General features: G+C 43.9%; 1 protein-coding gene across 2 annotated transcripts in view; it reads left to right on the forward strand.

The window, feature by feature from the left end:
• Positions 1-15,048, forward strand: part of ATP9A (ATPase phospholipid transporting 9A (putative)) — a 53,433-nt gene that overhangs the window by 24,113 nt on the left and 14,272 nt on the right. The window contains exons 8-16 of one of the 2 annotated variants that reach the window (XM_017735023.1): positions 11-66; positions 399-479; positions 672-747; positions 2,803-2,879; positions 3,476-3,636; positions 4,320-4,462; positions 5,208-5,320; positions 6,641-6,853; positions 11,668-11,829. In XM_017735023.1, coding sequence (XP_017590512.1) covers positions 11-66; positions 399-479; positions 672-747; positions 2,803-2,879; positions 3,476-3,636; positions 4,320-4,462; positions 5,208-5,320; positions 6,641-6,853; positions 11,668-11,829 — 1,082 coding nt within the window. The remainder of the gene's footprint in view (positions 1-10; positions 67-398; positions 480-671; positions 748-2,802; positions 2,880-3,475; positions 3,637-4,319; positions 4,463-5,207; positions 5,321-6,640; positions 6,854-11,667; positions 11,830-15,048) is intronic. The other variant, XM_017735032.1, reaches the window with a different exon arrangement.

Consider the following 15,048-nt stretch of genomic DNA (forward strand, 5'->3'; position numbering starts at 1 on the left):
GGTGGGGAGGCGGACGGGAAGCTGCGGCTGCCTGTCACCTGCACCCAGCGCCTGCCCACGGCTTCTGTAAGCTCCTGCCTGCAAATTCTGTGCTTGGGAACTCTGGGCATGTTTTACCTGAAAATGTCTAGGTGCTGCAGTCCCTGGCTGTTTTCAGGCTGCAATTTCTTTTATGGGGCACGGACACCTAATAAGTCCCAGGAGTCTCTCAGGTGCCACCCCAGGAAATCCCCCTCAGTGAACTGCTAGTCCAGGTGTGTTTTCTGTTGGACTCTTGGGCTGCAGTAGGTAGCATGGTTTAGAATTGCCTTCCCTTGATAAGTAACTCTTGCCCAAGTATTCTGTTAAAACTTTAGTACATTGCTAAGCTGTGGCTGACTTCTCTATCTGTTTGATAGGACCTGCTGCAAATCCGCTCCTATGTCTATGCAGAAGAACCCAATATTGACATACACAACTTTGTGGGGACCTTCACCAGGGTGAGTCTGCTGGCATGTGCTTGAAATCAACCAGAGATTCACCAAGGTTTATGAAAATTCTCCACCCCATCAGAAATCCCTGTGCCAACTCTCCCAGCAGCCCTCTCCAAACACCTCTGTGGGACTCTTGTCATCCTCTGCTCTTTTGCATTCCTGACAAGTGTGTTTATTTTTTTCTTTATCCTGTTGTAGGAGGACAGTGATCCTCCAGTAAATGAAAGTTTAAGCATAGAAAACACCCTGTGGGCCAGCACAGTGATTGCATCAGGTAAGGTGGAGATCCATGTAAAATTGTTTTTAAGGGAGTATGTTAACAATTTTTAAAGGTATTTCTGTGATGGAATAATAATTCTGTCAGTTGGAGAAATTAGCAGTTGGAATGAGGTTACCCCTTGTCCTAACACCTCTGGGGAGCTGAGCTGACATCTAATTGCCTCTTGGACATTCCTAGATGAGAAAGAAGTGGAGTGGCCTTTGGGGCCCTTCTTTAGCATCCAGGACCAGAATAGCACTTAATTGCTCTCCACATTGACATCCTAATCTGTAACAGAAATGGTGTCAAATGGATTCTGGTAACAGAAGCTAAGATGAAAGATTTCCAGGTAAGTGCTTCCATTGAGTTTGTCCAATATACTCTTAAAAAAGGAAAAAAAATCAAGTCTTTGACAGATTTTGACTCCTGTATACGATAAACTCCCAAGGCCTGAGATTAATCAATGCCCCCTTGTAGAGGCTTGTCAAAGTGAAAGCCTTGTTCCTCTCCTGCCCAGTGTGTTTGCCGAGTTTGCTGGGCAGTAGCTGGAAGAGAGTGGAATTCTGGAGTCCAGTTCTGGAATTAAACTTGTCAAATAGAGAGACTTGACAGTGCATTTGCAAATATAGTTTCAAAGGATTTATGCAATTGAGACTGTTTGAAATGGCCATAAACCTACTAGAAACACTCTTTTTTTTACAGATCAATGTGTCTTCAAGCTTTTTCTAGTCCTGGCAGGTGCTTCCTCTCATTTTGACTGACCTATCAATACAATACCCAGTTTTGTTTCTCCTGTGGTAATAATAAATAGCCTGTCATAGGTTGTTTCTGTTAGAAGAAAATGTGGATATTATTTTTCTTCTGCTGGGAGCTGTGGTGCCATCTCACTGGGGCAGGCCTTGTAAGATGAGGCAGAGCAATGTGCCTTTCTCCATCTGCTGTAGCAAGGCTGGGTCTGACTCTGACTGTTTGCAGTGGATTTGGAGTAGCTTTGCCATCTGCTGATTTGAATTGTGATGATCTTACCACCACCTGCCATCTGGCTCCAGGCATTTGTTGTTGTTTTTGGGGGTGTTTTTTTAAAGGAATGTTGCTCAGCATATTTTTAGAAACCACCTCTCTTGAATCAGTCTTATTTAAAAATAAGTCACTTGCAGCTTGTTAAAACTTTGATCATTAATGAGAGCAGGGGAATAGTAGAGTATAAAGTAGGAATGTATTGGCAGTACTGCTTTTTTTAGAGTTAGTTTTCTCCATTTTACAGACTCCTAACACTTGGCAATAGCAGCTTTTAAACTGTTGATGGTAGATGGCTTTTTCTTCATGGCATTTTGCAAAGTCTTTAAGAGAAAACCCATAGAAACCCAGTTGTTTATGGTGCTAAACTGAATTATGTTTCTGCAAGAAGAAAATGGAGAACTTTGTTGCTCTCAGCTCTTTAGCAACTGTCGGACAGAGCATTAAAATCCACGGATGGGCTCCCAGCAGCTCCATCTGTTACAGGAAGGTAGGAGTTGCTATGATTCACTTTGGTAGGAGCAGTATTTAGATAAACACTTAAAGTAAATTGTAGATTTTAAAATAAGGTAATTCTGTCTTTGAGCCCTGAAACTCATTGAATTTACTCTGATTGTATCAACCTTTACCAATGAATAACCATAGCCCAGAGCTGGTTTAATTTTGACACACAATGAAGGACCACTGTCTGGTGGAAGGCAGCACCAAAGTGGGATTCCAAGGGGTGGGAGGACATCCAACCAATCCTCCATTCCCTACCAACTTTCATTTATAGTGGGGAGAGACAAGTGGCATCAAAAGGGGGCCAGGGAAAGTAGAGCAAAGCTGGCTGCTCTTCCCATGAGCTGATGGAGTCTGTGATGCTGCATCAAGTCCAACCCTGTGACTGAAGAATTACTGACTGGAGGATGTTTCCTGTTCCAGTCTGTGTTTCCATAGGGGTTGTGTTGCAGATACCAGCTTTTTGAATTTCTTGTTGCTTCTGAAATTAGTCTGCTAAGAACCCTTTCTACCTGACAAGTATTTTTATAGCAAAAACCTTTGTGTGTGCAGGCACTGTGGTGGGAGTTGTCCTCTACACTGGAAGGGAACTGCGCAGTGTGATGAACACTTCCAACCCAAGAAGTAAGGTATGGTGAAGAAACAGGCTTATCATAAATAATAAGGGTCAGAAATGGATAATTTTTTTAAAGAAGATCCTTCCAAATGCTCTATGTACACACTATAGGGACAACCTCATAGGAATAATTAATATTTTCCAGCCTGTGATTTAAGGTAGTTACCATAACAGAACTTATTTCTCCTTTTTTTTTGATCCTATTATACATGGGTCCTCTCACTTTTTTAAGATTGTCAAAACCATTGTTTTACATGTTCATAATGGGACAGTCCCAGTTAGAATAGAAAAGCTTATTTTGCTGCATTCTTCTGTTATGGCAAAGCTAAGACACGGTGCAGGGGTGTTTACACAGTCTGCAGCTTTTGGCAGCGTGAGTCCTCTCACACCTCTGCATGCTCTGCTGTGCTTCTAAGGGATGGAAATATCATTTAATAAGCTGGCAAGAGCATTGTTTATAAATTTAAATATGTTTGTAGTGTTTTAGAAGAAGCTGACTAGTGGGGACTGGCTCTTTAGATAGAATGGCAGTTCATTTCCTTTGTGAATATTGTCCTGAGCTGACATCTTCATCTGTGTGCTTGAAATCTTTCTCTCCTACTGTTCTAGATTGGCCTTTTTGATTTGGAGGTGAACTGTCTCACCAAGATCCTGTTTGGGGCTCTCGTGGTGGTGTCCCTGGTCATGGTGGCCCTTCAGCACTTTGCAGGCCGTTGGTACCTCCAGATCATCAGATTCCTCCTGCTGTTCTCAAACATCATTCCCATTAGGTAAGGGGACAGCTGTTAATGCTGCCCAGCAAAATGCTGCCTGCTCGGTGTGTTCCTCCCTACCCGTTCCTCATTTCATGGCTAAGCAAGTCTAGAAGTGGAAATGAAGTTACTGTTCAAATGTAAGAATTGCTTTGTTGTTCTGCTGAATTTGTTCAATTTATGAACCCATTTACTGGCTCAGGCTGTGGATTAGGCATTTAAAGCCCCTTCTCTCAGTGTTTGGACTGCCTGGTTACTTTGATTAGAACAGAGCAAAAAATGGAAAAAGAGGGTTATTTATACAGCATGTAGTGTAATACATTTAGAGGTGAAAGAAACTTTAATATTAAAATTATACTGTATTAGTAGATTAGTAACTTACTTTGGGTGCAGGACTGGGATTCATTTCAGTTCCATTTTTAATCTGCTCTCTGGTATCCATCACTGTCCTTACTCTGTGTCCACCTTCCCCTCATCCTATTTCATGGTAATTTTGTCATCTGTCTTTGCATTACAGTGTAATTACATTTGCCACTGGAGCACTAACTTTGAGTAAACTTCTCCTGAAGCCCCCCTTTGGCATCTCAGATTCACTGTGGAACTCGTGTCCTTCCATTGCACTGTGGCACTTCACAAGGATTTTTTCCAAAGTTTACCTGGTGATACTTTTCATTTTCCTTTTTCCCTTTCCTCCTGCATAGTTTACGTGTGAATCTGGACATGGGGAAGATTGTGTACAGCTGGGTGATCCGCAGAGATTCCAAAATCCCTGGCACTGTGGTTCGGTCCAGCACTATCCCTGAGCAGCTGGGGAGGATATCCTATTTGCTTACAGACAAAACAGGTACTGGTGCAGAAAATACAGTTTTGAGTCATGGTATGTTGTTGTTTGGATTTTGGTATGTTTTTGGCCAGGAGAAGAGGGTAATGTGAGATTTCTTTGGACTGGAAGAAATACACATTTCCTGTCACTTTGTCAATATGATTGAATTAATTTTTGAACAAAAGTTCTGCATTTTTTTTTTTTTGTTCTGAATGCACTGTAAATAAGGTAGGACAGGAATATTATACTACTTGAAGGAACACTTAAAGCTATTAAAACAAAAGCTGAGAGTAAAAATAAAATTAAAAGCAACTTTTTAGAGCTAGTTTTTCAAAGCCAGGTTAAGATAACTTACATATATGGGCAGAAACTGTCTGCTGCTGTCCTTACACTTGTGAGCCTGGGCTTGAATTGAAGGCCTGAGCTGTAATGAAAAGCTTGGTCTGACATAAAATCCTGGTCCCACTGAAGTAGTGTTCAATTTCTTTTTTGGTTCCAGTGGGACCAGAACTATGCTTGCAGCTCCTGCTGGCGTTGACTGTGGGGTGAATCTCATGCTTCTTTATGCACCCCCACTTCCCAGGAGAATCATCCCCCAGGTTTGTTAATACCGGGGTTTTTTGCCGGCCTCGGCTGTGCTGGGAGCAGTGCAGTGACCAGTTCAGGCCCAAATTCAGGTTTCTCTGTGTTTGAGGCACAGCAAGGACAGGAGGTGTGCTGGGGAATGGGGGTGTCGTTCCCACTCCATGGTGCTGCCTTTTCCCAGGGACGCTCACCCAGAATGAGATGGTTTTCAAGAGACTCCACCTGGGAACGGTCGCGTACGGCCTGGACTCCATGGACGAGGTGCAGAGCCACATATTCAGCATTTACACACAGGTACAGTTAACTGCACTCACTGACTCTCTGTTCCCAAAAGTTTTCCACATCACTGGGCTAATGGTGAATTAATATGGTAGGGATCTGCTTATGAACTACTTTTGGCAAAGTGTGAAGGTCTTTGGATGCTTAATGCATAAATTGCCCGTTACATTCTGTGGGTTGTTTCACATCACATGCAAGTGTAAGTGTGTGCCTGTGTCTTGTTGCTGAGGTCTGAGTCTAAAATAATGTTTATTTAGATATCCAGCTGTGTCTTTCCTTTCTCCTTCCTAGCATTTGAGTCTTCTCTTGGTGTTAAGACCCTTAAATTACTGAACTGTATTAAAAAAACAGTCCAACAAAAAACCCCCCAAATCACAAACCCCCAAACTTCAGATCTATTTGCCTTCATTTTATACTCAGTCTCTGGACAAAACTTGACTACTGGTTAATTATTTGCCAAATCCAATATTTGTCAGGAACATTTGGGTGACTGACTAGTCCAGTGTGTGAGCAGTGACTGAGTGCACTTCAGCTCAGGGTTTGCTGTTGGATTTTGGCAGCAGTGCTGATGAGCAGTGAGACTAAATTTGAAGATCTTATGGGTCCTAATCACTAGTGTGGAAAATAACATATGGAATTACCCTGGTGAGGGATATGTCTCATAAAACTTTTATAATTACCACGTGAGATTCCTTATAATGAGAAGCATTTGCTGGCAATGATTCATTTTGAACTGTAGTTCTTATTCTTTGCTCTTATTTTTACCATCTTGTGGCCTTTGACCTGGAAGTGAAACTTTTGTCCTCTTGACACTAAAGGTTAACAGAGCAGGAAACTGGATCACTGTGTGTCCCTTCTTCAACTGGGATAATTTAGTAATTGTGCAATTATCTGAAGACTCTCATTCTGATACTAAAAATAGTATTAAAAATTAAATGAATGTAATTAAGATTTTCTAGCTCCATACAAGTCATCTGTTTTGTGTTTTCACCAGTTATATTCTCTTGCATAAGAAATCCAAGTGACTCTTAAGTTTTCCAAGCCACTGGTCTTTCGTGGGGTAAAAAAATGGTTTCTCTTTTTTGAGGTGTGTGTGTCACCCTTTGGTGGATCTGCAGAAAGTGGCTTTTTCTTGGTGTGCCATCCAAAACTTTGGTAAATCTTTTGGGGCCCTTTGGGAGCGATGCTAAAGGAGCTGGGTTGCACTGGAGTGTTGTCTCGTTTCTGGGGACACGAGCCTGCACAGCCGCTTCAGTCTTCGCTGAAGTAAAAACTTGCTTTAAATACTACTTTTTCCCAAGAAAACACTGCATTCTGGTTTCTTTTGTCCCCCAGCAGCCGCAGGACCCCCCGGCCGTGAAGGGGCTGTCGCTGGCCACCAAGGTGCGGCGCACGATGAGCAGCCGCGTGCACGAGGCGGTGAAGGCCATCGCGCTGTGCCACAACGTCACCCCCGTGTACGAGTCCAACGGCGTCACCGACCAGGCCGAGGCCGAGCGCCACTACGAGGACTCCTGCAGGGTGTACCAGGCCTCCAGCCCCGACGAGGTCAGTCCAGGGCCGTCAAATCGTCCATATGACCTTGCTGGCTGCTGGAAAACCCCACAGTTATTTGGGGAAAGTGCTCCAGTTTAGTGAAGGGGATAATATTTTAATGCATTTGTTGCTCTGATAAGCCATGAATAGACCGTAAGTGCCCTCTCAGCTGTTCAGCCTCTCTGCCTGAAGCTCCAGACTGGTATCTGGCTGCTGTACCAGCCTCTGCATCACAGAATTTTGCTCCTGTTTTCTGCACCTTTTGTCCAGGGTAGATTTTTCATTTCAATGCCGTGAATCCCTTTGACCACGTTTGGTAAATTTTGAGCAATCTTACCTTGTCTGGGGGAGGACAGCTTGTGGAAGAGGGTTGGAATGCTCACACAGTTCAGCTCTGCGAGGTGTTTGACCTTCCAGACCAGTGAAAAGCTGTAAATCACTGTAACCACCGCACATCCCACATGCAGGTGCATGGAGCCAGTGCCCAGGTTAATTCTGGGCAGGGAGTGAAGTGCACAGGTTTGTTTGAGAGCAAAGCTGCCAGTTCTCTGCCAGCACCCAGTGCAGCCAGGGCTGTGCAGGTGGCACAGTGGGGAGAAGCTTTAGAGCTCTCCAGAGACTCACTGGAGACTTTTACTGAGCATATGAGAGATCAGGTTCAATACAGGACTTACAGTTCAAGTGCTGTTTGCCACCCCCTGAAAAATTTGGGAAATGTAATTATAGTGTTGTTTCCTTCTGTGACAAAGATGGGAGGAATAAAATGTGGCTTCATGTACTGGTTATGCTTCTTGGATACATCTTTTAGTGCAACAGAAGTAACACACTTTGCTCTCTATTAATTTGTACAATTACATTTGCTCTGTGCTGGTGAGACACTGAAGTGTGAAACTTCCCCTGAGAATCCCACTGAGAGAGTATGAGATCAGATCACCCTTTTGACCACATTCAAAGGGTTCTTCCATTTATTGCCTCAAACAAACCAGCTTTGCCTCTGATAATCACTTTTCCACCTTTGCCATCAGAGAAGAAGCTGGTTTGCCTCATTGTCAGAGAAATGCTTTGCATGGAATTAAATGCACTCATTGGAAGCCGAGCTGTGTGAGGATTTTGGGACTGTTGTGCTACTGAAAGACTGGCACAGAGCTGCTTTTCACACTTACATACATTCAAAATATTCCCTAGGGTGTTTTTCTCCCAAAGTAGGCAGTTCATTCACTTTGTACAGTGTTCTCCTCTGTGCATTATGCAAAAGCTGCATTTCTGCTGTGCCCCCTCCGTGGCTGTGGCTGCAGTGAGGTGCCAGCAGCAGCTCCTCCCTGGGCAGGGTGTGGGTGTCCTGTCCCAGGCATGGGCTGGGGCAGGGTTTGCTTCCCTGCTCCCCTCCTCTAGAATGTGCTGCTCTCCCTGAAAAGGCGGCGTACAGAGAGAAGTGCCTTTGCATTGAAACGAGTTCTGAATGATTTCCAGATGGTCATTTTTGTGATCAGCATCTAAGTTGGTGGGGTTTTTTTCTCCTAAAGCATTTACAGGCTGTTTTTGCACAGATCTTGGTTTATTTACATATATACTGTGGTATATAGTGAAGTCAGTGATTTTTCTTTTACTCTTTATACTGTTTTGTCTTTAAAATATTTACACAGCAATTTTCCTGAAATACCCAGGGGATATTGTTTATTTGTTTTACTATAGGATGATAACTAATCTGTCCAAGATTATTGTTTAAATTATTTTTTCCTTTCTTGTGATATCTTAAGTAGAGAATTACAGCAGGTTCAGAAATCAGATATGCTTTGCTGCACTGAAGAAATTTTGTCTGTAGGTCTTAGATATACAAATATTATTTAGCCGTGCTCTGTATGTCATCCTAGATGGTACAAAATGCAGGAGCTACACAAGTGGAGTCCTTGAGAAGGGAGTAATGCTGTTAAATAACATTCCCTGTAGGGGAATGGCTTTGGACTCCTGTTAAAGCCAGCCTTTGAAATCCTATATCAATAAAATATTGCCATGGCAGGGAAGGTCAGTTTATGAAATGAGTACAAAAACTTGTATTCTCTTTACTTTAACAGCAAGGGTAATTTCTACCAGTTGGCATAGGATTCATTTCCTGTAACAGAAAGCAGGATTTCCTAAATTTGTTTCCTGTGCACGCTGCCATTTAGAAGTCTTGAAGTATCTTTATTCAGATATCAGTTACAGCCTTGGGGCTCTGCGAGCCAGTTGTCAGTTGCAGCCATACAGTAACTAACAGGGGAAATGAAATAGATATAATCTGATCAGAGATAAGAGTGCCTGGGATTCCTGGGCAAACAGTCTTTAACCCTGACAACGGCGGCAGCTGCCAGGACATGAAAGGGTGCGGGATCAATTGGTCTCTGCCTGCTGTCTGCCTGCCTAGGCAACCTAAAGGGGACCCTGCAGAGCAGCTCATGGCACAGAAGGATCAATTTGTCTCTTTAGAATGAAATTTATTAGTCGATATCCACTTCAGTGGTGGCTTGGGTAATTTAATTGTCGGAGAGAGCAAAGTTTGAGGATGCTGTGCTGAGCTGCTGGGGCTGCTGTGCTTTGAAATGCTCAGATCTGTGTCAGACCTGGCCTGGTCTGAGCTGCAGAATGCTGGCAGAGACTTTATTGATTTCCCTCATCAGTGAGCATGGGCTCCCTTGAAGGTGTTTGAGGCATTTCAAGCCTGCTTTTAATTCTCCTTCCTCTAAGTTGTAAATATACTTTTGCATCCTGAATATTTCTCATCGTTTGGCTGTGGCTCAGAGCACCCGAGGTGTCTGTGGAAGGAGATGCTTTAACGGGCTGAGCTGGGAGCAGAGGGTTGTACCTCCAGGCCTTTGGAGCTCACCAACACGGGCAGCAGAACAGCCAGGGCTGCACTCACTGAACATCATGTAGCATCATGCTGGGAATAATTCCCAGTAATTATTTATTAACCAGAGTATCAGAAAGCCAAGCTCCATCTCTGCTCTGGGAGGCTGCTAGAAGGATTATCTAACTGCACACTTTAATGCACTGAGGATGGCTTGAGGAAACTTTCGAGAAAGATAAGCTTGAAAGAGCCTTTGATTTGTCGTAATCTTTGTGAGTAAGCCTGCACAAACTTATTAATATTAAGCCAAATATTGATTCAAATTGATTTAAAGGTCTTTCAAGGCAAAGCCAACTCAATTACTTTTTTTTTTAATCTGACAACTTAAGACTACTTTACGAAAGGAAAAGTTTGGTTTAGGTTCTCTTTTAAGCCTGATTTTGGGATGAAAAGGAGCTGAGTTCACTAAAGATTCTCCAGTTAGTCCCAATTGTATCAATTCATTAGTAAAATCTAGACTCAGTGCATGTATTTACAGGTTCTAATTTTATTTGTGATTTTTCCAAAATAAATTTCATTTTTAACGGAGGTATTTGTGGTTGCTTGAGGCAGTAGAGGCAGAACCTGAAAGGCAGAAGGGATAATTAACCTTCCAAGTCGACAGCAACCCTGTGCCCAGCACTCTTGTGCCATTGAAAATGTCACTGTAAAACACTTCCAGTATTTCAAATCTGTTTAGGGAAAGTATCCCTTGATCTTTTCTGGAGGCCAGTGATAGATGGGCTCATGTCAGCTGCTGCTCCATCTGTTACTGCCCAGACAGCTTCTGCAGTTAAATCCCAGCAAGCTCAGCCTGAGATGGATGTGTCAGCTGAGCTGGGCACTCCGGGGCATTCTCAGGAAAGCAAAATACAGACTTTGGTCTTCTGGCTTGGCTCTGCTTGCAGTCGAGTGGGAGCTTGTAGAGAACTCAGTTTTGTAGGTCCCTAAATAGTAGAGGCTGCAATCAAAACGATGCCCACCTCAGTTCAGTTAAACCTTGAACAATCTAGGGGCTGTTTTGGGGGTTTTGGTTTTTGGGGTTTTTTAATCTTTAGGAAGAAGGGTTCTCTGCTAAGAAGTGTCTGAGCCAGCCCTCAGCTTTCTTGCTGATTACTGCAAAATTGTTCAAGTTTGTTGTTGAGCTGTTACTACTGAACACATAGAGAACAACACAGAGCTCATTTTGTTTGGGTTTTTTTAAAATGAATTTTTAATGTGCTGCATTAGTGTTTCTGGCTTTGAAACTGTAAATCTGGGGTGAATGCATCGTTTTGAATTCTTAATGTCATAGACAGTGAGCTGAGAAGTGGCACTTTCCAAAAGTAACTGTTTGTAAAGGGATTTCCCTGATGTGCCCCAGGAGGTTTGGGCACCCCAGGGCTGGGTGGAGGATTCCTGTGCCTGCCCTTGCTGAGGGTTGTCCTTTGGAACAAAATCATGGAATCATTTAGGTTGGAAAAGCCCTCCCAGCCCATCAAGTCCCAGCTGTGTCCAATGCCCACCTTGTCCCCAGCCCAGAGCACTGAGTGCCACCTCCAGCCCTTCCTTGGGCACCTCCAGGGATGGGCACTCCAAACCTCCCTGGGCAGCCCCTGCCAAGGCCTGAGCACCCTTTCCATGGAGAAATTCCTGGTGTCCAGTGCAATGGGGCAGTTGAAGGCAGGGAGGTGACCACCTCCTGCTGAGGGTGTGGGACAGTGCCACAGATGCATCAGACATGAGCTGGGCTGCCCAAACCCTGAAAATACTGACAGGAAGTGTCTGAATCGGGGGGAAAAAACCTCTAGGGAGAGCCATGGTGGAGCACCTGTGTTTATCAGTGGATCTGTTTGATAGCACCATTAATGACTAATGAATTAATGACTAATGAATTAACGACCAATGAATTCTCTGCAGCCCCCTGCTACCCCTTCCCTCGGGAGGTGTGGCAGGACCCCTCACCGTGTCCTTCTCCTCTCAGGTGGCCCTGGTGCAGTGGACAGAGAGCGTGGGTTTGACTCTGGTGGGCAGAGACCAGTCCTCAGTGCAGCTGAGGAGCCCAGGGGGGCACATCCTCAACTTCACCATCCTGCAGATCTTCCCCTTCACCTACGAGAGCAAGCGCATGGGCATCATCGTGCGGGTAAGGGCTGCGGGTGGGGCAGTCACACCTCGGGCAGCCTGGCAGCGAGCCAGGGCTCACCTGGGCCGGCCTCCCTGCTCAGAGGTGTCACCCAGAGCCCACGGCACAGGAGGGCATCCAGGTGGGGCTGGGGTATCAGCAGTCAGCGAGATCCACATCCTCCCTGGGCACCACGCAAAGTGAAACACTTGGAAGGCTTTGGAGTATGAAAACATGCCCAAGAGCAGGGATGCCAGGGGAAGTGGGCTGAGAGGCTGAGCTGGTACAAAGTAATCACTGTGTTAAATCTGGGGATTTAGAGATCTGTGGAATGCATTGAACGTACACTTTGAGTGTTCCCACAAATATCTTGTGCTGCAGAGGATTCCTGCAACAAGTGCAGCGTGTACCCAGTTCAGTACAGCAAGTGTAAATTCTTCAAATTATTTACTTTTATAATGAAAATTATGTGGAGACTTCAGGCAATCTTTTCAAGAGCTAGAATAAAAATATTATCAATAGAAGAGGGAGGACTAAAGATCCTCTCTCCCCAGTGCTTTTACTGCAAGTGCAAGCTTTTGATGAAATGCTGTTCTATCAAAGGTTTAAGAGGTGGACCATCAAAGCCAGGGTGAGCTTCATTAAATTGTCTTTATATACTCAACAGAAGGGAATGCCCTGAAATTTTCGTATCATGAGTGTAACAGTGCTCTCTTTGATTTGAAGCTTATTCCTTTTAAATTTCGTATTATTTATCTTCTCCCCCACTAGGAACAAAAAGGTTTCTAGTTTGTATTTCTCTATTTAGATTTTGCTGTTTGTATTTTAGGCAAAACCAGCAAAACTCCCACTTGTGGTCAGTGGGAGTAACATCAGGCCTAGATCCTGACTGTAAATACCTTTAAAGAAGCATTGGTCCCTCTCTGTTGATTGTCTTTATTTTGTAGCCATTCAGCTTCTCTAAGCCACTAAAATCATCTCCCTGTGTGCCCTGTGCAGAATTAGGGTTGAGTAGCAAAGGTTGACTGCCTGGGTGTTGCTTTGCCATGTTTCTGTATACTCCAAAATAACATCTTCAAGCAGGGTTATAATTTCCATTTAAAAAAAAATTATAAATAGGTAGTCATCAGGTAGAATGTGCTTTAATTAAACATGTGAGTGCATGTGTAGGTACTCCATTTGGTTTGATCCACAACTTGAAGGGAGTTGACCTTTCCAGTGCATCTCCTAAACTGTGCTGCTTGTTTAAAAAATAGAAATAGGGGAGGGTGAGCGGCATGAAGTGTCCAGAAGAAAATACACAGGGAGGGAGATGCAGCTGCACTCAGCACTGCAGTGAGCAGACCCCAAAGGGGAACGTTTCTGCTCACCTGTGCAGGTGCTGCCTGTCCTTAGAAGCTGCAGTTTTCTGGCTGCTGGGAGCCCTTGTGAGAATTTTGCAGGCTTCCTGCACAGCCTGGGGACAGAGTGTGAGCAGTGGTTCCTGTGTCCAGCCCAGCAGGGCTGTCCCTTCAGGCACCATCTCCACAGCACATCCTGGCTGCTCTGGCCCCTAGGAAAAGATCTCCTTCAACACGTAACTTCTAGTAAATAAAGCAATAGTTAATAGCGAAAACAAGTCGCAGATGTTGCCTGGTCTGGGATATTTTTGCAATATCTGAGTGTTTCCTTGCACTCAGCTGTTATTTCTGTACCTGATTATTTCAGTTCTAAGAAATCCTGTTCTACCCAAGCAGCCTCCTCACCATAGTGTGCACTGACTTATCTTGCCCTTTGAAGAAGGCCTGTTTGTTTGACCACAATATTTTCCATTCTTCGTTTTCTTAGTGTTTTTTTTCCCCTTACCCATGTGGAATGATCTTTGTTGTAGAGCAGAGATAGTGCTATTGTCATATCTGGAATTGAAAGGAGCCTTTGAACCGTGGCCAGAGGCAGACCATTGTGGAAAAAGATGCTTCTCCAAAACAGTATAACTGGCAAATCTGTGTGTAGATTTATAGAGTGATCTTGCCATGATCTGAGAACGCACTAACCTCCTCCTGAACTCGGGCAGAGGAAATGACTAATGCAAGGAGATAGCTGATACAGTATTTATATTGGACAAAAAGTCTAAACTATCTTAAGCCAGCTCTGCAGCACGGGAAGTGCAGTCTTTATTCAGTTTCCTACAGAGATGTTGTTAGACACTCTTTAATCAAATAATTTCATAGATAAACCTTTACCTTTGGCTGCTGCCAGAAGTGGTGTGTTTTATTTAAGCAGATTCTAGTTGTTTTGGAGGAGTGACACCCGTTTTCCTCTGGGATGTGTATCAGTGTGTGAGGGCTGGATGTTCCAGGACACTTAGGCTTAATCATGAGCATCTTCCTTGTGAATATCTCTGTGAGCTTGGCAATAATATTCAGTAAAGGAGCTTTGTTATCCTTGGCTAATTATTAATTTCCTTCTCCAAGAGACTTCCTTCTTTGCAGTTTCAGTATCCACTTCAGGTGCTACTTTTTGCCCTTTTTTTGCTATGGATTTAAACTCTGTTTTGCCAGTGCCATGGGACATGGGGCTTTTAACGTATTCCTGTGTGAGAACCTCCACTGCTAATTTCTGTCATGGTGGAACAGACTGACCCACATATTAGTGAGAGAATGAACAAGTGTCCACTCTTTCATTTCTTTTTTTTCCCTAAAGTACTTTGCCCCCTTCATTCACGGCTGTTTGTTTCAGACCTTCCTGGGCTTTTTGGTTTTGCATTTCAAGTTTGTTTTCCTCCTATCCCTGGTGGCTGTCTTGCTTTACACAGCAGTTTGTTCCTTACTCATTGTTTTGTCTCCTTTGAGGAAATTGCCAGCGTTTCCATTAGCTTGTAATTCTCATAGCTGTGGCCTCCTTAGGTATCTAGCTGCTTAGAAGAGACTTTTAAATTTGTAGTAATGCAAATAAGCTTTGCTTGCAGCCTATAAACTCCTTGAATCAGGTAAGGCAGGCAGCAACTTAAGCTTTCTGTGGCAAGCATGAGCTTTAATTCTGCTTATTCCATACAGTGTAACAGAGCAGGTAAATTAGAGTGATTTTGACTCTCTTCAGCTTTGTGCATCTGTTTTGTTGTTTCAGGTAAGTGAAAATCAAGTTTCAAGGTGAGGGCTTGAGGCTGTTCTGGACTCACAGGCAGTCAGGGCTGGGAGGGGTCTGTCTGTGTGGAGATACTGATTAAAAATCTGATCCTCCTTGTCTAAAGCATTAATTCCT

Source organism: Corvus brachyrhynchos, unplaced genomic scaffold (genome assembly GCF_000691975.1).
Source record: "Corvus brachyrhynchos isolate BGI_N302 unplaced genomic scaffold, ASM69197v1 scaffold10, whole genome shotgun sequence".
Lineage (NCBI taxonomy): Eukaryota > Metazoa > Chordata > Aves > Passeriformes > Corvidae > Corvus > Corvus brachyrhynchos.